The sequence below is a fragment of the Brachyistius frenatus genome, unplaced genomic scaffold (genome assembly GCF_029030835.1).
Source record: "Brachyistius frenatus isolate BFR_SWC_R1_liver_20210118 unplaced genomic scaffold, ASM2903083v1 Contig_18, whole genome shotgun sequence".
NCBI lineage: Eukaryota > Metazoa > Chordata > Actinopteri > Embiotocidae > Brachyistius > Brachyistius frenatus.
In genome coordinates, this window is record NW_027210617.1 from 3,941,948 (window position 1) to 3,967,862 (window position 25,915).

The 25,915-nt window shown below is 40.9% G+C and overlaps 1 protein-coding gene across 1 annotated transcript; it reads right to left on the reverse strand.

Moving 5' to 3' along the window:
- Positions 1-4,537: 4,537 nt before the first annotated feature.
- atp8b3 (ATPase phospholipid transporting 8B3) lies at positions 4,538-17,732 on the reverse strand. The gene is made up of 28 exons (XM_069694627.1): positions 17,659-17,732; positions 17,317-17,381; positions 16,794-16,885; positions 16,564-16,677; positions 15,991-16,089; positions 15,297-15,358; positions 14,799-14,871; positions 14,449-14,519; positions 13,690-13,781; positions 13,409-13,567; positions 12,326-12,414; positions 12,043-12,236; positions 11,729-11,937; positions 10,627-10,658; positions 10,315-10,471; positions 9,747-9,935; positions 9,468-9,580; positions 8,823-8,990; positions 8,451-8,562; positions 8,256-8,331; positions 8,038-8,161; positions 7,235-7,421; positions 6,835-7,058; positions 6,658-6,741; positions 6,352-6,576; positions 5,736-5,874; positions 5,336-5,466; positions 4,538-4,874 (listed from the first exon to the last, which is right to left on the reverse strand). Exons 2-28 carry the CDS (start codon positions 17,339-17,341, stop codon positions 4,671-4,673), a joined length of 3,444 nt encoding a protein of 1,147 aa, XP_069550728.1. The 5' UTR covers positions 17,342-17,381; positions 17,659-17,732; the 3' UTR covers positions 4,538-4,670.
- Positions 17,733-25,915: the final 8,183 nt, after the last annotated feature.

The window sequence follows — 25,915 nt, forward strand, 5'->3', positions numbered from 1 at the left end:
CCAGTCACAAACTGCCTAGGGGGACACAAACCAAAAATAAGAGCCCCCCTCTTTGCCCAAAAACTGTTACAGACAGATACATTGACAATATTGCACACACACACACACACACACACACACACACACACACACACACACACACACACACACACACACACACACACACACACACACACACACACACACACACACACACACACACACACACATTTGTACTAACAGCGCAGTCAGACTGCATCATGCCACATTGGAGGAGGTGGCTGCCTTGCAGACAGAGTTGAGTGCCTTTTCCCTTCAACCACGGGTGGGACTGCACTGGACACATGCTCACACATGCGCACGCACACGCACACGCACACGCACACACACACACACACACACACACACACACACACACACACACACACACACACACACACACACACACACACAGCCATGCATATGCATGCATAGAGCTGCACACCCATTCACAAACATGCACTCACACAGACAATGCACCCATAATTGGATGGACAGAAAGGGGGGCCAAAGAGAGGGACACAGAGTGGGGGCTGTGTCAGCATTTCCTCCCATATTGACTTTCCATCTTGATACACTAGAATACAAGCACTTTATCATGTAGAAAGTCTATAAAACATTTTCTATACACTATTTATTTGAAACAAAATTATATGTTCCTCCTCGATCTGTCAGAGTCTTTGTTACTGTATCGTTGATCTTCTTCTATAGCTCTCAGCCTTGGTGTTTTTTTCTTTTTTGCTCTCTGCCCGGTGTGCTTACAATCCCGGCTGCTTTACCTCTTTCGCATCAGAGATATTTTTGTGTAACAGAGAAAGAGGGGGGTAAAAGAGGCCGTGGCTTTAAGCACTTGGAGGGCTGTAGTTGTAAAACTTTACCACTAAATGTGTCTCTCTCTCTCTCTTTCTCCACTTTGTGCAAGCACAGAGGCTGCACTAGAAACGTGTGGAAGACTCACTGACAGTTTATAGACACAAACTCTTCTCCCTCCACCTTGTCTGTCCAGTCAACCTTTCCCCCTGGCTAGTGCTACGACTCGGTAGGCGTGTGTTGACAATTAATTCTGAAATACCTCAAAAACCTTTCATGTAAACTTTATGTAATTTAAACTGAAAATAATACTGCTAATGATAACAATGATTATGAAACTATGATACTATGATAGTTAGTTTTGGAACTTGTGACTTGAAGCTTTATACTGTTAAATTCCTTTTATTTGTTTGCTTATTTTTCTCGTACGTTCTCTCGTTTGTTTTTGCTACGGCATGTACTTACTGTTTTCATAAAGGAAAAGACATTGTGAATGTTTCTGTGGAGGGTTACACGAGAAAATAAGATACAGAAGAAGAAGGCTGGAACTGAGAGAGATGGGCGAGAGCTATTCACTTCAGATGTGTAGTTCAAAGCTCTCTCACAGGCGGGTGCATTCAAAGAAAAAAAAAAAACACAAAAAAAGAAAGAAAGAAATGACAAAAATATGATTTGGGCTGAATTATAAAACCAAAAATTTGATGTTAAACCAAAGGAGGAATAACCTTATATTTCTTGTTAGCTTTCTTCTGCCTTTAAGTTGTCTTTTCTCTGAAAAAGAAAAAAAAAGTTTCACAGTTACTTTTGAAGGTTCCTGGGTGTGTTCAAGTGCTCCTGATGTTCTTAGAATATTAAAGACCAGCACCTCCTATTGAAAAGAAGGTGCGCTTTTTTCTTTTGTGCATGGATATTGTATAACTGTATAGAAACCAACAGGAATGACCTGTGATTTTGTGGGGAGAGGAGGATGGAAAGACTTGGGAGTGGGTGGAGAAGGGGTGGGGGATATTTTGGTTATCAAAATAAACACAAAAAAAAAGGGTGGGAGGATTTGGGTTTTAGGCGTTGGAGGGGTCCTTGTTTTTAGAATTTCCGTCACTGTTGGATTCACTGGTTGTGTGCATGTGTTGTTGCAACCCTTCCTCTTTCCCCATGTTTCTTTGATGTATATAAATCCAGACAGTAGGGGGCAGTGTGTGCTGGGGGAGGTCAAACTCCTCTCCTCCCAATCAATAGCATTCAATCTTCATTCCTCAGCTTGTGGTCCTCACTCGGGTCCTGCAAAGTGTGTCTTGCTTTTCCAAAGACGGGCTGTTTACTTGGAGTTAATCAGAGGGACACACGCAGACCCGAGCCGGCCTTGAATATACCTGTATGTCTGTCTACATGCTTTTCTTCAATCTGTGTATATGTGTTCATTTGTACCTATGTGGAAGACAAAGTGTTTTCTATTTTATGTTCCTTTGCTATGGGTTGCAATATTTGTCATGCAAAAATTTGAAACCATTTCTTACTGACTGACCGACCAACCGACCGCAGGACCATCCGGCAACTGCTCATCCAACCCGAAATGTCGCCAGCATTTACTGTCAAACAGCATGTGCGTGTGCCATTTCGCTGTGGGATCGAACAGGTTGCCAATGGGACTGATGTGGACACCCCCAGTCACACTGTGCTCTCCCTCTTCTGTTACCTGTTAATCAATCAGAACCAAGTGTCTTTGTGATGGTAGAAGACAATCAGTTTCAAAACAAGAAAAAAGGTAGAGAGAGGGCAGGCCAGTGGGGAGGAGGAAAGGGGAGGATGGACGAACAAAATCACGGGAAAAGAGGCTCTCTGGATCGTGACGAGCTGTAGTGCCCGACTGCCAAACGACTGCCCCGGCCCATCCCCCACTCACTCGTTCATCTCACATCCCATCACAGCCAAATCTGACCGCAGTGCTCAAACTCAAGAAATGGGACGCTCCAAAACCAACACTCATTAGACATGTTAAATCCACACCCTCATTCCCCCTCTCACTTTTCGCTCTGCTTCACCTCCTGCTGCTGTGTAGTGCACTGCATGAGTACACACACACACACACACACACACACACACACACACACACACACACACACACACACACACACACACACACACACACACACACACACACACACACACACACACACACACACACACACACACACACACACACACACACACACAAAGAAGAGCTGTGGTGCAAAGACCATATTTCCCATCACCCACAACTTCCTGCTAATCTAATGATGATGTAACCAGCCGCGAGGAATAAAAATGGCTCCGGTTGGTGGCTTTTGCACAGAGAACTATGCAAACACCTGACCCCCCCAATCTTAATCGTTGCTGCTGGGTCAGAGTGTATAACCCTCAACCCCCCCCCCCCTCCCACCTCTCGACATTTACTTCCCTTATACTTTGACCTCCATGACCTTTTACCGCCCAACCACCCACCCATCCCATGAGCCCAGTGTGGGCGGAGCAACCCCAGTCACTCAGGGTATGGTAGAGAGTGTCTGGGGAGAGAAGAGCACTACAGCGCCCCATGTTTCACCAGACTGATGTCACATAGCTTTACATGAATGCCCCAAACTGCCACTGACATCAAAATGGAGTCCATGCAGATGTTTGCAAGCTAATCCTCCCCCGCTCATGGCTCCATTGTTCGACAATGTTTGACTGTCTTTGTCCCCAGCGCCAAGGAAGGGCCACAATCAATGCAAAGACACTTACATTGTACTTACTTAAGTTTACAAAATTGTCTGGAGATGGTGGCTTATATTGCACTTGGACAGACAGACAGACACACAAACAGACATAGGCACATGCTGGAGAGGGTGAGTCTGCCTTTTGAGAGTGTTTGCTGAAACCAAAGATGAAATCAGAGGTATGACAATCTGGCTGCCAAACCTAGAAGACAATGTTCAGCTCTCTGGGCTGCTCTACGGGTCCTGTTATTTACCGGCCATGTGGACATTCCACGTATTGCACTTAAACACACACACACACACACACACACACACACACACACACACACACACACACACACACACACACACACACACACACACACACACACACACACACACACACACACACACACACACACACACACACACACACACACACTTATGTGCATTCACATTACCCTGGTGTAAACCATTTATACACACACAAACACCTCCACCCACACAGAAACGAGGGATAAATCCACTCACGTCTGATCAGGGAGCCTCTTTTCCCTCCTCCCACTGCAGAAGCCGGAGAGCCTGTGGAGGACTTTTAGTTTCACTCTAGTTGAGACTTTTGAGAAGAAAAAAAATCTGAGTAATAACTGTTACAGAAAAATAAAAACTTAAAAGGATAATATGGGTAAATTGCGTGTTTTGAAATAAATTAACAAATAAAACAATTGTAAAACAAAGCGCTGCTGATGGTTTATTGTGTTGGGTTTGATCTTCATAGGAAATTCCCGGTGACATGAGGTGTTAGAAATTAGATTTTTACCCCAACAGTCTTACACAGCAAATATAAGAGATATTCATACAGAGGTGAACTGTCAATGTAAAGGTAATAAACAAGATTCATGGTGCATCATATATTTTGTATTTTACATGATTTACTTTATTGGAAAACAGTAGCCATACAGCAGTGTGATGGCATCACTAAGAATTGCCCACAAAAACATGTTTGAAATACAGAAACATAATGAGTCCCCTATTCGATTGTATGTTACAGAAATATTCAATATGATCACAGTGTTCAATAGAAAGCTTTAAATGTATTACTCATTATTTATGCACCGTTTGAATGCATCATTATTGGCCTTGCGAGTCAGTAAGGTTACCAGCTGCAGTCACCTTCTCATCCACTGTCACTGCTGTGCTGCTGATGCTGGTCGCCGAGGTGATGAGGCGTCCAGGCGCGGCTCCCTGAGAGACAGCATAGGATGAACGGCGGAGAGACGTCCCTCTGCTGAACTTTGACCTCAGTTCCACTGGCTGGGGGGATATGCTGTGGACCTAGACCACAAACTCAAATTAGTACACAGGATGCTAAAATCTTTTCCCACACTAACAAAAACAGACTGCAAAATTCTGTAATTTGACCCCCAAAATGAACATTGTCATGACAACGGTACCCAACAGCAGCAAGCACAGTCTCCTTTCAGAGCAGAGCAGCATCTGACATGACAATGATAACCAAGAATAATTCAGAAAAAAAAGAAAAAAAAAGGTAATTGGTGAATTTTTTTCAGACTGTTTGAAATTGTACTACAAGGACCACTGTTGTGGGTGCTTAGTTGTCCCATCAAAATCTAAATGATTATTATTATATAATTTCTTTTCTTTTTTTAGGTGGGGGGGAGGGCTTTAATGCCTTTGTTAGAGATTTTGCAAGGAGACATGTGACAGGAAATGATGAGACAGATGTGAAACTCTATTGTACTCTAAAATGCACCAACACATGCAGAATATCTCACCTTGTGTATGTCATGAATGGTGAGAATGATATTGAGGGCATGAGCGGTTACTGACGGCAAAACAGCAATCCAGGCAGTGAGCACAGCTGTGAGCCACACAACTGGATCGATGAAGGCCTTATCAGACACACCTGATGAAAAGAACATGGGGAGCAATTAAACCTGTCCACAGGAGTAGAGACAGATCCTTATTTCCTTCAAGATCAACAGAAAACCAGATTAAATAACAGGTGAAAGTGATCTGTCTTGTTATGCGGTTGTATATTGTTGTCTGCATTTGATATTATTGGTCTCCATCTGAGCTGAACTCAGTGGTTATTCCAGTAATTGGGTGTTAAAATGGCCACAGCCAGGAGCAACAACAAAGAACAGGCCTGCACTGGATGCTGTAGAATGGTACCGAGAAAGAAATAGTCGCTGGGTGATTTCTTAAAAAGGCGGGAGTTGTGGGTGATCCTGTTGCAGATGAAGAACAGCACCACGGAGACACACACCGCTGCTATATTGAACTTCGTCCAGTACCTGATCTGCAGCACAATCTGACAAACAGAACAACTGTTATCAGAGGAGAGCAGTATGTCTGAGTAAGCAGAACAGTAGATATCAGGAAAGCTACTCTTAAAAAATGTTTGATTCAGAAATGAGGTGCAAATGTAAAATTGATACACAACATTCCTGCAACAAAATCGGCAAGATTTGTTTTAAATAGAAAACAATGAAGTAAAAGAGAATAGAATAGAACAGAACATCACATTTATACTGAATATATTCATAAATCACCTACATATTATTTTTTTTAAAAAAGATTGTGTGAATGAAACTCTTTACTCTGAATATGATATGATTTAGTGTGTATATAATAACATCACAAAATTAAATTGATAATTCAATATCTGTGCAATATTCCCCATTTGTTTTTACTTCACACTTTGATATCATCTTTACAAAATCATATAAAAAATGTTCTACTCTGGGATAACAAGTGACTCGCATCTGTGGAAAAAGGTGATACTGACCTCAATTGTGGCAGTGAACGTGGCTGCCATGGCGACAGTGACTGCCATGGTCTGGTAGTCATAGTCAGTGTTGTAGAAAACTCCATATGGGATGAAGAAGAGCACAAACGATGAGTAGACGGCATACAGGAGCGACAAGGACAACATCAGAGGGCTGGAAAGCTCCTGTCTCTGTCCACACTTGTACAGCTCAGGCAATTTTAAGCTCCTTTCTGCATTAACATCCTGCAACACAAACAGGCAGGGTTCACTGTTATATTATTCATCTTTATCTGACTATCCAGTTAAGATAAAACTCCATCTCACCTGTTCAAAAATGGCCAGGCACATTATTGGGGATGCTGTGTAGAAGACAGTGTAGAAAGCGATGAACCAAGGCTCATACAAAGACTGCGGGAAAAATAGACAGTGGAATAAGGCAGAAAGTTGTCACCATGTTCATAATGTGACTGTAAGGCTCTATATAATCCATGTGTTTCTAACCTGAGCACTGAAGCCATTGAAGAGACCAAACCATACATGCACGAGTGCAAAGCCACAGGTCTTATACAGGAAGTAGCGTAGGAAGAGGGAAATGCGACGATAGGACCAGCGGCCGTGGACCAGCAGCAGTCTCTGCAGAAAGCTGAACTGTGACAGAGCGAAGTCTGCATTCTGCACTGCCTGACCTCCCTCCACCCCTGCGAGACCAACACCAATGTGAGCCGCTGGCGTTGTGGGAGGACAACAGAGAACAAGAAGAGGTAGAAAAAAAAATTTGAAAATGTGAACACAGAAATCAGAACACGCCGATTCATTACACGCTTTGTTTACATCTTACAACTACAAAAAAAAAAAAAAAAAAACCATTTAGTCAGACATATTTTCATTTAACCTGACTTACTCTTGATCATGTTTACATCATTGGCTCCATCACCAATGGACATGGTGACTGAGCTGGTGTGTTTCCTGACCAACTTGATGATTTCAGCCTTCTGTGCAGGTGTTACACGGCAGCAAAGCACCGACTGACACTCCTCTGCCAGGCTCATGAATGTGGCCCCCCATTCAGGTCTCTGGTCAAACTCTGCCTGTAGTAAAACACCAACAAACAGCTCATCTTAGGTGCTGACTTTAAACCCACCTACCTTCATGGATGTTTGAAAAAGTTGCCATCTTTGATTTGGGGTTTGAGATGGGCTCTGATGACCTATTAAACATTTTTATACATGCCTAGTAGCGTTTCTTTAAATATCATGACTGAAATAAGCAGTAAACACTGGCTGAGCGTTTACACTTTTGGAGAGGAGGATAGGGGGGAGGGGGGATTGAGGCAAGGACAAGGATCTGTGCATACCAGTGGTGTTTAAAGTACCTGAAAACCACACCTGTGTAAAAGCAAAGAGGATTTTTCTCTCTTGGAGGAAACTTCTAAATGTGTCATTTTGATGAACAGAAATTAATTGTTTTTGGTTTAATTAATGCCTGAGAGGTACAATATTTTTTGGTGGAAAAAAACTACCACCTAAAACCTGTTATTTATCAAATTTAAATCCAGTGCGTGATTACACTGTGAACATTCTAGGCTTTTATTTCTGCTTTCCACACTTTATGAAAATAAATCACATGAAAATAATATGACCGAAGTTATCGGTCCATTTTTAAAACTTTGTAAGTTATCTATTTGCTGCTCAGGCTGCTGTTTACCAGCTCAGGTCCGGTGAGGACCACAGAAGTCTTTGCTCCAGCCATCTTCTTGTCTACAGCCCACAGCTCTGTCTGTCTGGCCTTGAAGAAACTGACCCGTGGGTCTGGGGACTGGAGTATCTGTCTGCAGGGGCATACAAACAAAGATCAATGGGATGGTGTGAGTGTGTGAACGTGTGTGTGCTTGTGTGCATTTGTTTATTTTTATCATTGCTAACCTCAGCTCCTGCCATTCCAATAATCTGGCATCAGGATCCAGCAGTTTGCAAGAATATCCAATATTCACTGCAGTCTCTACAATGTAACAAGGGCAGGAAAGAGAGAGACAAAGACACAAACCACACAGATACTTTGCTTTTATGCGGCTACAGCACAGCATTCAAAGTGCCTCCTGCTACAGTAAGTCACAATACCTTTTTTGTCTCCAGTCAGTACCCATACTTTAATCCCAGCCTGTTGAAGAACAGCAATAGTCTCGGGAACACCCTCCTGAAGCCGGTCCTCTATCGCTGTCACCCCCAGAAGCTGCAATAGCATTTCTGTTCAGCATTCATACTTTATTACAGAGTAGTAAGACTATAAAAAGGTGATGTCAGTGAAGTTCATCCTCGCAATGAGAAGCAACGCATAGGATTAACAAAGATGTATGTGAACAGGGATTATGTCTATGTTGTGCTCCACAACAGAGTTATCCTTATTGGTCCCGCTGTTTCAATGATCAGCGACACCACTTCAAATGGAGGATTGAAAATAAACATAGAAAATCCCTTTGAGGAAAAGCCCACCTGTAGGTCTCTCTCCATCTGATCATACAGCTTTTCCAGCAATGCCTCACGGTCACAGGTCACCATGGCAGCAGACCGAGTCAGAGTTTTACTCCACTGCTCCCATAATGCCTCAGGAACAGATCGAACCGCAACACAGAGTGTCCTCAGACAGGCCTCAGCAAACAGCTGACAGGAGATGAGTTAACATAGTTTTTGATAGGCTGCACATCATTTACAGCATTAGGCGGAACTAAAGCATTGACAGAGAAAAAACAGGAGATAAATATTTCTGTCATGACAGCGATGCCTCATCTGTCTAAGTAGGACTAAACTGGAGATGACTGGCCTGATTCTTTCTTAAACACCCCATTGATCATTGGTCAAGAACTTTTAATTGATCTTCAACTACTCTCAGTACAGTGTGTTGAAGCTCTGATGTTCAGACAATTGAAGATATTCAATTATTAGATATTATACATCGAGTCCAATTTGACTTGTACTCATCTCAACGAGAAAAAAGATTTTATAAATAATTCTACGATATTTGACTTATAACTGTAAACAGGGGAAGGGGGTGGGGGTGGGGGTGGGCGTAGCTTTGAGTAATGACTGCAAACAGGAGTAACAGCCACACTGCTTCAAAAGAAAAGTGCAATAATTTACCTCCAGAGCTTCTTCAATGCTGTCCTGATTTGGGCAGTCCTTCTGCAGTTTTTCCAGGATCACTATATCTGCCCCTTTACAGTACAGTTTTAAGCCACCCTCTGGCTCCCGCACTGAAAGAAAAAACGCACAGCCCGTACATACGTGACGTGGATATAAGTGGATTTAAATAATATGACAAGGGATTGTTTCAGTTGAGTGATTAGTTGAATCAAAGCTTTGTGATCCAAACAGAAAAGAAAATATATTACATCAGTGTGTTGAGAGGTCTACTCTCACCCAGCACAGACATGCATCTCCTCTTGCTGGTAAAGTCAAGAAGTGCCAGTAGCTGATATTGGCGAGGGACACCCAGCTCGGAGACGACAATAAAGTCTCTCGTCCTGGAAAGAAAGACCCAGCCCAGCTCCCTCGCTGCACCAACAAGGGCCTCCTCATCTGGGGATGCAGCCTGATAAACTGGAGTCCCTATTGGAATGTGGTAAATTCACAAGGAGGAAATAAACATGTTGTCTTCCAGGAATGGACCATTCATTGTTCCTCCATCATACATATTATATCAGACTCAGACCAGTGATTAAGGGGTTGGAAAATAACTGAAAAACGTAAGCTTTCCTGTAGTTAACACGTTACATATGCAAGCGAATTACAGTATTTTGACCTGTAATTTTAGCACTCCCATCCAGTCAGTCAGCACATAACAAAAACCTAATTAGTCACAAGGTTTCAGCAAATATCAGACTTGAGGTCAGCTACTGTCTCAGATTTGACACTTTTATCAGTTGAAAGATGAACTACTTCGGTGACGAATCACAAACGACATGAATGCACACACATACAGCCTCACCTTCCTTCCACTCTGCCATGACAGTATGACATAAAGCCAGCGCAGTGAAGAACTGTCTGCTGAGTGAACACTGCTGTCCCCTGAGTCTCTCCACAAGGCTGGGAGCAGACATGAACAGACCACCACAGGAGAACGGATTCCAGCTCAAATCCATGGGCTGTGTAGACAAAGGGAAAACGAAGGTGAACCACATGTCAGTGTGCAATGACATTATCAGATCGGATTCCAGAATACGTTGGAATTGGGCTGGAAAGATACGAGGCAGCAAAAGGACAAAACACAGTTCAAAGATGCAGAGTGTAATCATAGTACCTCCACATCCTCTGCCCTGACTGACGCATCACCTGTAAAGAAATAGAGAAATTATTATTGTTTAATGAATTGGAAAAAGCATTTGAATAGGAGGTAATGTTTATCAGTCAAATGCACACAAGTATTTTTAAAAAAATTAGAGACAAAAATTTAAAAAAAAAATAAAGACAGGAAACAGACATACGAGTTGAACCAGGAAGTGGCTCAGACATACAACATATGGTAGATGTGACTGATATGATATCAGTTACAGTATGTCTTCTGTGGGCAGAGTCCATTTTAAATATTTAGTAGATGTGAAGTGTCTCTCAAAGTGTCTCATTCCTCCAGGGTTTATGTAAGATCGTATCCCCTGGTCATTATCAAACTCTGTTACACAAATTACAAAGTGACTACTGTGTAGCTGTAATTATGGGATGCAATCTTGTAGTTTCACACATTCTTGAGCTCAGCAGCCAAACAAGGAGAACGCGTTTTAAAAACGGTCTCATTGCTATCACTGTTATGTCATACTGAAATGGGGACATTATAAAGTATTTTTACATTTACTATCGTCAACAATGAATGGCCAATCTTTTACATTATTTTTCCACTTTTAAAATCATAAACTGTTCTACAATTTGATACTTTGTAACTATAGTTTAAAACACTTACTAAGTACTCCCTGAAGTCTACAAGGTCTTAATTCCCTTTTAATGAGTTTATAACTTAAAGACTTTTTGCAAAACAACAAGAGTAAGCAATTTATTGTTCTGTATATTGTCTTGACTTTACAGTCAATGATGTTTTCCTGATATACTGTATCTATCAGATGACAAAGTTGTTTTATGTCCTGTAAGAAGGAATTTTTAGAGTATATTACATCCTTATTTGATGTCATCGTGTTGAAACTGAATGAAATGAAGAAAAAAAACAGAGTAGGTTGTAAATTATCTGTGCATCATGAAAAAAAACCCCACTTTTAAGTCTTAGTACTGTGTTGTTGTTTCTTTTAAACTGACAAACTAAAACATCACATAAGAAAATGTAGCTTTTGATATAGAAAATGATATCACCAGGTCATGAGGCAGTTTCAGTCTCATCATCGCTAAGAGAATGTTACCATAGATCTCCCCCACTATGCAGCACTGTCTGAAGAGCAGACGATTCTGGGTTAGTGTCCCAGTTTTGTCACTCAGCAGGTATCCCACTTGGCCAAGCTCCTCAGTCAGTGAGGTATTCCTGGCCTGTGCCGGTCTGTCTGCCTGCTGCCAATACATCTCCATATCCCAGCCAATGAACAGGCTGTGGACCGTGTGGACCACCTCAAACCTGCGAACACGACACACGGAGCATACATACACAGTAAATGCAACATACACACACAAACGCATATCTCTATTTTCAAATGATTGTCGTACTGAATATGGAACTAACGAGATGTAGAGTGCTATGGGCATGGCTGGGCTGAGGAGGACGATGTAGCTCCAGTAGACGAGGAATCCGGTGTAAGATGGATTGCTGTTAACCACCAGAGCAGACAGAACCTCTGTCTGGCTCATGACCTGACTCGAAAACACGCCACTGCCGATTGCAAGGAACAGAGCCGCCAGCAGCACTGCCAGGACTATCTAGAAATCCAGAATATAGACGCACACTGTATAACATAACTCCATAAGATGCCTCATGCTTGTCATCCCCCTGCCCTTTCCTCACTCACCCCGATCACCACTCTGTTGAAAACTTTTTCTGTTCGAGTCATCTTCACTCTCAGTTTCCCGCAGTTTCTCAGGATTTTAGTGTCCGCGCCTGGCATAAAACAGACTACTATCAGACGCTATCGCTGCAGCGGCCTGGCCAAGTGAGTCAGAGGGCCATCCTGCAGCCAGAGGGTGAGAGTTCAAGCCCTCGTGTCAGCAAACTTCTGCTGATGTGCCCTTGAGCAAGATGCTGAATCCCTACCAGCGCCGGGGGTGTCTGACCCCGGTGTGGAGAGGTCAGGGGAAGACAGAATTTTCCTTGCAGGGATCAATAAAAAGTATCGCATTATGTTTTCTGGTGATGTTGTTTCAAACTCACATAGACTGTCGAAAGACGCTGAACTTCATGTGTAAAAATGACAAAACCGTTCAAGGGCAGAAAACTGATTCTAACTTTGCCCTACAAAAGCATTAAGATGTCAACTTTGAGCCTGCTTAATTTAAAGTACGCTATGTCAAGTGTGAGGTTAGTTAGAGTTATAATCGGGCTGAACTGGGGTCACACCAATAGACAGTTTCTGATGATATGTGTAAAACCCATCTCAGGAAGAATTTGATCTATTGATCTGCTTCACAAGAACTGAAAGGGTCATATCTCAGAGATCCACAGCATCTCTGCCTGGTCCAGTAATATCCGATCAATGATCACTTAAAAGACAGGAGGAGCCTGTAATCTGCATGACGTTAACACACCCACACTTAAGACACAGCTGCGAGAGTTAAGTACTTAGTGCCATAATTAGCAGTAGACTGTATTTTATGTATAGAAATTCGTCATTGAAATGAGTGGAGGCCACAGTACAAGGTGTCTTGAGGATAGGTGGTCTGGAAATATTTTTTAATAGTTTTCTTTTACTTTTGTGAGAGACTGCTTCACATATAAGAGCTTCTTTGCATCGGGGTCATTGTTAGACTCATCAGACAAGTTTGACCGTGGCTGGTATACATTTTATGAACAAAATCTGTATCTTTCTACTCTCGCGGGGATAAAAATCTACGATCATATCTGCTTCTCGAAACTGATTATATTCTTCTACCAGTACCAGTGTATATGGCCAAGCCATATGCCAAGTCCGTGTTGCGTAGGACTGTTCCCCTCAGGAGGATGTGCTCGTTGTCAAGGGTAAGACACTCTCCTCGCCACTGCAGCTGACCTCTATAGTTGTACAGGCGATTGTTGGGCTCCTCACAGAGCACAACACCTGTAAAATGAGAAGTTACAAGAACACCCTTTTGTAAGAAGTTAGTTTACGAGTTTACTTTTGCTCTACTTTAAAATGAGCACAGTTGGAATCTGGATTCGGAACACAAAACATTTATTCACCATCAAAGGCACCGAGCGCCTCCTCGGTAGGGTGAGAGGTCAGCTCATTGTGTGTAGCACTGAGAGCCTGCCGATACTTGAGGTTAGTCTCTCTGTATGAAGAAAAAAAACTTTACTCAAACTTTATCGTTAACATTAAACAGTTGATCAAATCAACAGAAACAATAAAAGTTAGAAAGCCAAAGCAACGAGTAGCTAATACATATATGAATAAGCAGTCGTGCAGTCTTAATGTGTTTGGTTTACAAGTTCAGTAAACAGATTTACATGTTGTTTAGTACAGGAGTAATTCATTAAAGCTTATAGACTCATACAACTGTCTTTACTCTGCATTTAACCAAAAGGCACAAACCATAAAAAGGCTAGCTCATATCTGCTTCTTGTCCGAAACTGTCCATCTAAAATGTTAGCTCACTTTCCATAATTTTATGAGTTACCACAGCAACAACAAACACATTCCAGACATATCTGTCCTTTTTTAGTGTCCCCCAGAATTTTTTTTTTGTTGCAGCCTGTGCTTTTTGAGCACATATCTGTATTTGGTGGTCTTTCGTGTTTTCATATTTTTAATGCTTAGTACGTACAGCTGTTTTTAATAATCCTAATGTATTGTAAAACATGCACCACCCTTACTATAAACATAACAACTTGTATATATGTACAGGTGTATAAATGTTTCTGATGACTTCGGGATGAATTAAGCGATACATTTTCACAGAGGCATCAGAATGAATTGATTCGGAGGACTTTGTTTCTCACCCATCAATATCAGCTGTCTCCACGTAACACAGACTATGCGGATCTGAACTACACAGAAGAAGAAAATCCGCCTGGGAGGAAAGGCAGAAAATATAAACTCAAATTGGAGAGGTGGCAAAGAGGAAAATTACTGGAAATATAAATTTAAATTTATTTACAAGTATTTATATTTAAATTCAACCGCTACATACTACTATGCTGAAAATGTGCAAATGTATACTATTCATACTACTTTTATATTGTAGGTTAACAATGTGTACTCTCATCCTCATTCAGTAACAGCAACAAATTAGACCCTGTTTTTAAAAGACTAGTGCTGACTTCTATGTTTTATTACTTGAGAGGCTCACAGGGATGACTTGGTTTTTGTGGATCCGCAGAACATCACCCACACACACATCTTTCCATTGGACTGGGTTGAAACTGAGACAGATGAAGAATGAGCATTTATTTATCATTTAACATATATTATAATAAGCAAGATAAACCCGACTAATTTCACATGAAAAGAAAATCAGTTATGATAACCAAACGAAATCCCATTAAACAAAAAAAAAAATATCAGGAAATACATTTACCAAATTATCAGAGAAAGCACAGCATCTTGAATGTATGAGTAACATAACGTAGTAAAAATACATCTGAACATACTGTAAGAGAAGAGGTTGACCACAGTTCTTGTCTTTGATAGGTGCAGAAAACGCTCTGTGTTTTCGCCCTGCTCTAACTCGCAAAGTGACCATCCAGGGATTCACTCATTCACACTTCATTAGAGATTCATTAGAGGGCTGTTTCAAAGTGGAGCTGTGCTGACTCCTGAGAGAATAACCCACTGTCTTTGTCCTCACCTCTGGGAAATGAGTACGTCACAGGGTCGGGAGTTAATCTCAGAGTCGCAGTGTCTTCTCGCCTGGATCAGAGAGAAAGAGAGTGACAGTGACAGAGAGAAAGAGAGAAAGCGAGAAAGTACAGAGATAGGTTGAGGAGCGTGGCAACGACGGTGGATGAGAGTGATGGACAAGGAGCATGTGAGAGGGAGTGAGAGTGGCCGGGAAAGGTTGAACAGGAGAAAGGAGAAAGGAGAAATGCCATTATGGGGCTCTACAGTGACACCAGCTGGGAGATTTACACCCTCCACTAAATGATTAGTCAATAGAGAGGGGTCAAGCAAGCGTTTCACCCAGAGCTGTTAACGACCGTAACTCAGTGATGCACTTAACCAGAGAATTCTCCATGCAAAACATCCCGCCTGCATTTAAAAGGAAAAGCTTTAATGATAGGACAGAAAATTAATGCTGCTGGGATGACTGGTTTAGTCAATGAGGAGAGGACAAGGAGTCAATGAGGACAATGAAGGGGAGAAAAGAGTGCATACATGTTCAAATGCCAAGAGCATAAATGCATGCGTGAGGCCGGTCATACAGTATATTTGTGCTTACGCGTATGCACCTGTGTGTGTGAGTGTGTACGTACATGCATCTCCGAGATCTAATCCCACTCAAAATTGCCCCAGCTGAGAGAACGAGCACAAGGCAGTCTCACCATGTCGTTGCTGAGGTCTTTCAGGCCTCTCACAAAAAGTACGATAGTCAGCGGGATGATGGTGATGTACCATGGTACGGATGCGATGGCAGGGATACACTGGAAAGCACACACAGGCATGCGCAAACAAAGAAGGAAAAAGGAAACATCTGGTGAAAAACATATGCACATATAAACATGTCCCCACAGGTATGATGATCTATGCAAATGTTGAAAGCTCTGGAAAAAGCTTGTCGGTGCAAAATGAGTTATGGTTATTTTGTCTAAACAAATGTGACATGGTTTGTGTCCACCCTCCTTTATACAGAGAGACTTAAGAATATTTACATAAACAAATAGTTTGAAAGACAACATGATGTAATGTAAAAGAACAGGATATCTTCGTTTGTGTGCACACTTAGAGGAAATCCAGTTTTATCCCAATAAAGCAGAAAAAGTACAAATGCTGACACAGACTGTATCTGAATACCGTAACAATTAATGAAGGCTAAAGCTGGCACCCAAAGGATGATTTATGTTTTGATTGAAAACATTTGAACAGAGTGAGAGAGAACAGCAGAGCCTTCATCTGACCTGCAACACCACCATGAGGAGAAAGTAGAGATTGGCCGCTCGCTGGAACTGTTCGAACAGCGTCAGGGGCAGGAAAGTAAAGGCAGAGTACTTGTAGCTGCGCACAACATTGTCCTGGCAACCAATGTGAAGAGCCACAGAGAGTTGGAGAGGAGAAGCACAAGGGACATAGCAACACATTAACCTGTGTCCAAATGTATCGTGTGGAAGCACACGTGTCCCTGACTCACCGCGTATCGCCCCCAGCGGAAGCACAGGAAGGATTTCTTCTGTTTGTGTTCGTGGTAGTAGCGGCTGTTTGCCCTCACCTCCCATGTGAAGCCTGTGAAACAGACTCTAAGCTCTCAGAGATCATTAGCGGGCAATGATTCATATATAATGTGTATCTAGAGACCGCAGGTAAATGTGTGTGCATGCTTCTGGCTGTGTTAATATGCAAGTGCACGTATGTAGTGTAATTCTGTTAACCATATCTCAAAGGGATTCTTATAGTCCCCCTGTTAGAGCCTCAAGAAGGCCAAAATTAATCTTAGAGCATCCGCTCAAGAAACATGACCCCCTATATAGGAACAAAAAATAAAAATCTAGAGGTACTGACATTTTGTGGCAATGAATATCAGTACTATGCTGTACTTTTCAATTTGAAAAACACTTAACTTCACTCCCTACTGGGTGGATCTTATTAAAAACGGTAAGCAGTAAGACAATAGTTAGCAAGAGAAAAATAAAGTATGGATATCAAACAAAACGTACCAGATTCAAGACTTTCCTTGGTCATGATGCGGTGGAGACTTAGACGTTAATAGACTCGGGTTATGCTGCACGAAATAGATAACAGAGCTGCTTATGTCCCTCAGCTGAGTTACGTTCATCAGTCTTGTATCTCATTACGCTGTTACCATGCTTACTAACACTACAGCACAACAGACAGAAGGATATAAATCACTGCTGCTGATCTAAACAGACTCCTCTGCCAGTTGTAGGTCTACAAAACCCTGCTATTAACTACTTCATGATGTAAACAAAATGTTACTGAGCTGAACAGAAGGCAACTCTGGGCTTGTCTTCTATATGATGAAATACTCAGGAATTTACCAACTCTTCTGGCTGAATATTTGCTGGAAGCTAAATGGGCAACCTTGGTGAGAGAGACCCACAGCTGCTCAGATCCAACTATCTGCATCAGACCTGCAACAAAGTCGTGACAGTTTAACCAGCACAAGAGTTATAATTTACCAGCTGCTTAGTCATTAGTAGCTGAGCCACATTGTTCAACCAATTGATAAAGAGAGTAAAGCATGGGGGAACATTAAACCAATCTGTTCTGACTATTCCTAAATCATTGTTAACAGTTAACTGTTAACAGTAACATTGTTGTTGAAATTACTCATAAACAGCCTCATATAAATACCCCACACGCTGAAGAAAGAGTCGTGCATTTACCTCCATTGCATGCTGCAACTGTTCTCGAGTCCTTGCAAATCACCTGCAACTAGTTGTCATATCAGAGCCATCAATCAAAGCTCCACTGACCACAGCCAGAGATTACCATGAGCATTTTCATAACTATTCTTCAGCTTCTTTTCCGAACACAAAACAGCTTCATCCGCCTCCGTCCTTTGTCCTGCCACAACATGACGCTGGCCCCACCTTTCTCCTGCTCCCAGGTGAGGACTCTAGCATCAAACACTGTACTCCCCATCCGCCTTACCTGAGGAAACAAAAAATAAGGAGGTGGAGGAGCAGCAAAGCCAGTTTAAGCATTTTAAATACCACATCACTGTGTTAACGTTTCTGGAACTGGACTGGGGTGTGTCAAGTTTACAGAAATATTGAGTCTTTTTTTTTTTTTTATCTAACCTAAATACCTGGGTGTCCCAGAAAGTCTTTGTGACAGTATGAACAGTATTATACTGTTGCTTTTTCACTGTAACAGCAGTGGGATTATTGGTTTACAGGAATGTGAAAGCAGTGAAACTGCATTCCGACAAGGCATGCACCAAACCATAGTTCTCATTTACTGCTTTTATTTGTTTGTTTCTCACACAGTTTAAATACCCTGTAATCTATGTTCTATTAAACATTATCACTGTTTTAATATAGAAATGAAAACTGATCATACCGTTGCTTAAACACACACAATAGAAGTCAATCATTGCTTCCAGTATAGTTTATATTTGACAATAGTTTCTAGAGTGATTGAGTCAGAGATTGTTGTTTGAATGACAAAAGTGCCTCTGCACAAAGTAGCAGTGCACTTCCAAAAAACACGACACAAAGTATCCTACGCATAAATGACTACATATAATTTTTTGCAATTTCTCCTGCATGAAAAAACAAACAAATCAACAACAAACAAACAAAAAAAACAAACATGAGAAATAAAATGTGGCTTGGTTTTAAGTGTTAAATCAGTCATGTACTTTCAGATTACAATTAAACATTAAACCAAAATGTTGGAAATGACAGCAGGTTTCCCTTCATATCCTGTATAATATGCATCATACACTGTATGAAATGTTTTTTAAACTACTTGTGTTCAAGTTCTATCGAATTCATTTACTTGTGAGAGTTAATGTATGTATTTTTAATATGACTATTCACTTAAACCAATCTTTAACGTTACATAGAAGTCTCATGTTATTTGAGGCCTCTATAATAAGCATTCTGTCTTCTTCATGAATCTAATGCCACCTGGTGGATATGAGCATCCACTGCATCGCCATCAGACGAAGGTCAAAAAGGGTCAGCCTGTAAACAATGGCAGCTCAGAACAAAAGGCAGCTCACTAAGCTGACGTTCACTCAGTGTCAGTTAAATGTACTATTTGTGGTTTCATATCTCTTTGTCTCATTTCTCTTCCCTAAGTGAGGTCGCCCCCACAAAGGCCACACAGAAACACCTGAAGGTATGCGTATCTTATTTCTTATGTGTCTGTATGTGAGTGTGCGTTCATATCTGAGGCAATCTTTCCTATCTATTTTTACAGCTGGGTTGTGCAGCAGAGTGGTTAGGCGTGATGCGCCAGTTGGTGGCACGGCTGCTTTTAGGCCTCCGCATACAAATGACAGCCAACTGGCCAGACCTTTCCTCCCACAATTTAACCGTTGCCCTAACAGGGCTGTTAGAACTCACAACCATAAACACAAACAAACTTTAGTGTCTACAAGCTTGTTGGCTTGGATTTAGGATCGAGCTAATATATCTAAAGGTTTGGATATTACAAGTCATGGCCTGTATTTCAAAATAAAAAGGCACAAAATCTAAATTTAAGTAATAATATATCCATGCCTAACATTCTTTGCTAAAATAGAGAAATAGAAGATTTGCTTACATCTGAATGTTGTGGGCAAAAATATGCAGTCTAAAAGATACAAATAAATAACTTTAATGTTTATGCCATCATATCAAACAAAAACAAAATCTGGGTAACATTTAGTTAATATTCACAGTCCTAATACAGCATTAGCAGCCGGTGAGGAAAATTACAAGATGCAGAGGTGGCAAGTTTAACTTCCTCATATTTTGTTCAATACAAAATAGAAATGTATACAAACTTCTAAAGCTTTAACGCTGCAATGCCCACTGCAGTAACCAGCATGCTACATGTCAGAAATGTACCATGAACAGTGTTAGAAAAATTACTCAGAGGCTGTATTCAAAATCAAACACATCGGACATTTATTCTTGCAAGAAGGAGCAAATACATGTACACTCAAAGAGAGGTGTCCAGCATTTTTCGAAGTCTCTTCTCCGTAGTTCAGCTTTTATACAGTGTGACAAACAGTTGACAGTCATCCCTACTTCCTCTGTATATCTGATTTTGTAGATAGTACTGAGTGAGGTCGTAGGTCACAGGATAACGGTACAGAGACGTTGTAACTGAGACGATAGAACCATGTTGTGCAACAGGTAGACCAATATTTGACAAGTATGATGAGTTCATTATTTTTCCATCAAACAGACAGCAATTTGTTGATTGTAATCTTATGTTAGGTTATATTAAATGAGACAGTGCTGAAAATAATTTGGATATATTATTTAATTCATTTATTTTGGTGACAAGAAAAATTAAGCACTTTTCATATGGATGTCCAATCAATGTTGTAGGCATATGTAATCTAATGAGGCAATAAATTCCTCAGTAAATTCTTTGTTTCTGGGACGTAGCTGCGAAGCCTGCTGTAATAACAGGCTAATTGAGCTGTCTGCTATTCCAGGTGAAGCTCTAGATGTTGCACCAAAACAAAGTTCTGTTCTCTTTGCTTGTACTACAACTAACCATGTTTCCAACAGTGAAAAGGTCATCCCAAAATTTGGCACATAACACTGTTTGAAAAGCATTTTTTTTCAACATGTTGTATCGTTTGTGTTGCTGTTGGTGCATGATATAATCAGTACTGATAGCTTCATGATTAATAACTACTTTCTTTCCTGTTTTTTTTCAGCCTGCAAACAATATCAACGAGCTACTTATTGTTTTTTGTTGTGTAGCTGCAACATGGGAAGGAACTTGGACAAGGAAAGAAAAAGGATTTGGCAGTATGGCGCCTGACACTCGTGCACACAGCATCCTAGTACATGTAGGCACTGTCGGCACAGCTCCACTTGCAGGAAAACTCAGTGTTTTCAGCCGGTACAAAAAAACACTGAGGAATTTTATGCTTTGATTGATTACACTTACCTTTTATGTGGACACCCACATAAAAAGTGCAGAATTTTTCTTTTAAAATGTTTATTTGCTGCACAACACAGCATTAATGAGCACTGTTGAGCTCATTTTCGGCCAACATCTATTTCTCATACAAATCTTACAATGAAAATAAACCACATTTGGCAAAATACACACTATTATTATCGCTGCAACTGATCACACTATCAAAACTCCAGACCTTATTGCCACTAGACGTTTTAATGTACATGTGTTTTCATCTCATATGTAACAGGATTCATAGTACATGAACCTCAGACCACCCCTGCCTTCAGTAAAGTGAGTGTGAGAAAGCTCTGAGTTGTGGGAAGCTGCACAGTGCTGTTATTTCTCAGGGCCTACATTACTACTATGAGGTCATCCTGTGATGCTGTACAAAAGTCACACTGCTGTTGAGTACGAGGAGGTGATATTCTCCGAGCTTGCTGAGACTCAACTTCCTGTAAAAAGTGGTCGACAGCACAGCTGTGAGGTAAAGAGATGGAATCAGGCCAGCAGACGTTGACCCCAACAATCACACAAATGACCTCCTTGGAAGCGTGGCAAAAGGCATGGGGGTTCGACAGGATATACAAAAAGATGTTAAATAGCTCAGCGGACAGCAAAGAGGACAGCAGCTCGTTGAAAGTAGAACATTCAGTGGGAGCGCAGGAACGTTCGGTGCGAGTGTGTGTTTGTGTGTGAGGAGTGGGAGTGCAATAACAACAACATGAAAGTCGACTAGCAAACTGATGCGACTAAAAACCGGTGATGAGTCACTTGGTGGTATCATTTCATTTAGTGAAAGGTGTGGGAGCACTGAAATGTGGTTTAGAGGGGATTGGTAGGCGAGTGTGGTCCTGTGAAAAACACGTGAAAAGAATTCAACTGATATTTTGACAGCATTTATTGAATCTACAGCAGTTGGCAACAAAGCCTCCTGCACTGTGAAAAATGACCCAAATCCATGGGGGAAAGTGTTTCCCTTATATCACTGAATGTAACATTTGCAGATCAGCTTTAATATTATCATTCATCGTTAAAGATGTATTCATTAAACTTAGTATGGTGCCAAAATTGTAAAAAAAAAAAAAAAATCTAAACTTTAAAAGAAAAACAAGTGCACAAGTACTGTGCACTGCATGATTGACAGGTTATCAAACTGTCTTAATGAAATAAGAAATTAAAAGTTGTGGCAAGCTACATTTTTCTTATTTTAAGAAATCCTGTGAAAACAGAAAAAAACAGCAATGAGCTGGTCCTACCAAAAAGTATGTTTAACCTGTGCCAGTTACGTCAGTTTTGTCCAAAAATAAGAAAAAAAGGACATCAATCAGTCACACTTTGAAATTGGCTAAAATGTTCTTTCTTTTCTGTACAGATGACCACTGTATTGTAGCTGTCAAAGTCTAAAATTATGATTTATATATAAATAAATAACCTGATCATACAAAATCAAAATACAAAGAAAACAACAGACAAAACAATTCAAACTAAACTCCACCAACACCCTTCTCTGTTGACTGACAACAAAAACTGCCTTAAAACAAGCAATCAAGCCAATGAAGAATCAGCTCATGCAGGACCATATTTCTCTCAGAGTTGTCTATAACTCTCACAACAACAACAACAACAACAACAACCGGTAAACGGCTACTTTGAGTGTCATTAGTACAAATGGAGGCTGCTCAAGACCTGCTGGGGGACGGTTAACTAGGGCTACGTTATGCCATTATGAGTAAAGGAGGCAGAGGAAGACCAAAACGTTTGACTCACTGAGCAGGAGAAGCAGATGAACTCTTCTACCAAGTTTCATGAAAATCTGAATAACATTCAAACCAACACAATTTCCCCTGTTCATATAAAAACACGATATCATCGATGACATCAGAGAGAGCATGAAAGCAGGTTTGGTTGGCATCGATTTAAGTCGTGGAGAACGTAGCAAGTACAGGTAAGTAAGACCACGGAGATCAATTGCAGAATAAATCCATTAACAGTAACTGAACTTAAACAATGCCCGTCTTTGTTTTGAATTAACCAGAAAGTTGTGGAAAATGTCCCAAAACACAATGCTAAATTCAAATTGGGTGAGTATCTGCTTACAATACTACACTTAAAGAACTAATACATAAACAAACAAGCATGGTTGGGAATACATAAGAGTCTAAATAGTACAAACAGTATAGTTATAGCTGCATTGTCAAGATCGGCAGCCCAAGCGAATAAGGAATTTATGTCATATGTTTTGTTCATATTGTGTGCACTTTTTTTGTCTTCTCTAAACTGCTGTGACGAGTAAATGTCCCCACTGTGGGATTAAAAAAGTCAGATCAAATCTAACATAGTCCTATTGAAAAAAATAAAAATAAAAACTAGACATTTGTGATCAGTTCAGTAACACATGAGTTTGAGGCAGGGTGTCACAGACAGGCTGAGGTAAATAAGTATTAAAGTGAATAAAAACTATTCAGAAAGACTAAAGCATTGTTGGTTTTGGTCTTTTGGATTTGTTGACAATAAGATAAATAAAAATTAACATATTATGTATCCTTTCACAAAGGCTTGTGATGAAGGCCAGCAGCATCCATATTTTGGATAACGAGCAGGGCTACAAGCAGCAGGCTGTTAATCAGACAATCATTAGTACAGGAGGTGTATAGATGAGGTCAGGCTTTAATCACCCGTGTGGTTTGGTCTTAATATTAGTTCTTATAAAACCAACAGGTCATATACTGCTTTAGGTAAGTCATCTGCACGTAAACAAATCTTCTGCAACACATACAGTCAGAATGTGGGTGATGCCACAGTGAGAACGTGGCAGTGCAACAAATTATGCAGGCCCATTATGATAAACCACAATGTTTTCTCAGCATGCTTTTTGAACAATGTCAATGAGTCATCCTCAAAAGGTGCAGATTCGGTCAGCTCTGTACAATACATTCAATCAAATCTTCTATTGACAGATCAGTCTTAAATTTATTGATGAATCCTAAGATGTAATATTTTGATGCTATAGCGTTCAAAAAGGCACCATCCTGTTGCTGCAACAAGTTGGTGTTAACTCTGTACCCTTCCTCGATGTCGGTGTGCGTGTGTGTGTGTGTGTGTGTGTGTGTTCATGGTTATTGTTTTGCCTCTTTTCAAAGCCATCAAACTAATCATCAGGGATCAATATAACCTGCTGTGGTACTGTCTTTTAAAAAATCTGGAGACTATCTTCTCACTGAAAGAGTGTAGTGACTGTTGGAACATGGCTGACTGTGGTTACCGTGAGTCACAAAGAAAAAACTGCTGGAGCTTTCTACAAACACAGAACTTGTAGGACCACCCCCCCCCCCCCCTCACCGATCTGGACTGCCCCCACACCACAAGAAAATCTTTAGCTCAAAGTGCACAACAGTGATCTAGTACAATGTGGTGTGGTTTTCCATTTTGGTGGTGGTGTTTCGTGTTTCGTGCTGTTGTGCAGTTTTGCTCAGATATTTTCACCACAGAAGCTGTTTTCCTGTATGGCAGGCAGGGTTTCATCAGAATGCTAGAGCCTGAAGTAGGAATTGGCCAGGACGGGAGAGGTGGATCAAGCTTCCAATGGTGCTTCTTGTATTCACCTAAGCTTGCTCAGGTCTTGATGGGTGTGCAGGCTTTCATCTGGTGTTTCTGTTTTTTGTTTTTTTCTATTTACAAGATAGCTTGTTACAGTTTGCCCCCTGTCCTAGTGATTCAGCCCAGACGGTTGAGGTGGGAGAGGACTGAAATCAAGACCTTCTTGTAGTGTGTTATGGTGAATTTCTACATCTCTTTACCGCCTGTCCTGTACTGACGTTAATTGCCTTCAGGGCTACAGCAAAGCAGATTTCAGACACGTGAACGATGCAGGAGTTGGAGTCCAGACCAGTGAAGATGAATGGGTTGATGTCGACAGCACAGAGTCACATGACACAGGTAGAAAAACTCAAAATCACTGCCAGCCTCATTAAAAACCATACAACATTGCTGAGTAGATGAAAAATTGAGAGCGACTCACAGCTAGACAAAAAGTGTTTAGTTGATCAAATATTTGCTTCTAGTTGTGTTAAAATACTCACTTTTTTATATTAGCATGTTTCGCGTTGTTTGGCACTCGTACACCCTTTGTACAAATGTTGTTAACATGCAATTCTGGTCCTTCAGTAAATTCATTTCCACCTTTTGTGTTTAGTTTTTAGATGACTATGTTCAATGTTAGCCTCTCTTGTGGTTGGGTTGCATGTCACTCCGGTAAAAAAAATAAATTGTCCTATCTATCTATCTATCCCATCATAGGCTATATTTAACCATTTAACATGTTGGCACTGTAAACTACAGGTGTGGCTGACTCAATATTTCTTAGGCCAACATATAATCACTCTGAGGTGTAGTTTGTACAGATGGATAGACCAATCAACGGAATGAAGCAGGTTCTTTTTTTTTTTTTAACAAATTGAGCAAACAATTGTTAAAAACCTCTTGCTGTTGTTTCAAAACGGTACCAAGTGCATTATATTTGACATCTTAGAGTAATATGTCCTAATTCTGAAAATACTGGAAAGCAAGAATGACTGACATATGGACAGACTCAATTGTGTGGCACTTTTGCAGTAACGTGCTATAAGATGAGTTGGAGAAAAAAAAAAAAAAAAA

What these genes read in the sequence shown, in the direction of transcription:
- atp8b3 (XM_069694627.1), bottom strand. Translation starts at nt 17,341, where the DNA reads ATGACCAAGGAAAGTCTTGAATCTG. An exon ending in CATGGCAGAGTGGAAGGAAG is followed by an intron (nt 9,936 to 10,314) that starts GTGAGGCTGTAT and finishes ACATTCCAATAG; the next exon opens with GGACTCCAGTTTATCAGGCT. An exon ending in TGATGTAAACATGATCAAGA is followed by an intron (nt 7,059 to 7,234) that starts GTAAGTCAGGTT and finishes CCACAACGCCAG; the next exon opens with CGGCTCACATTGGTGTTGGT.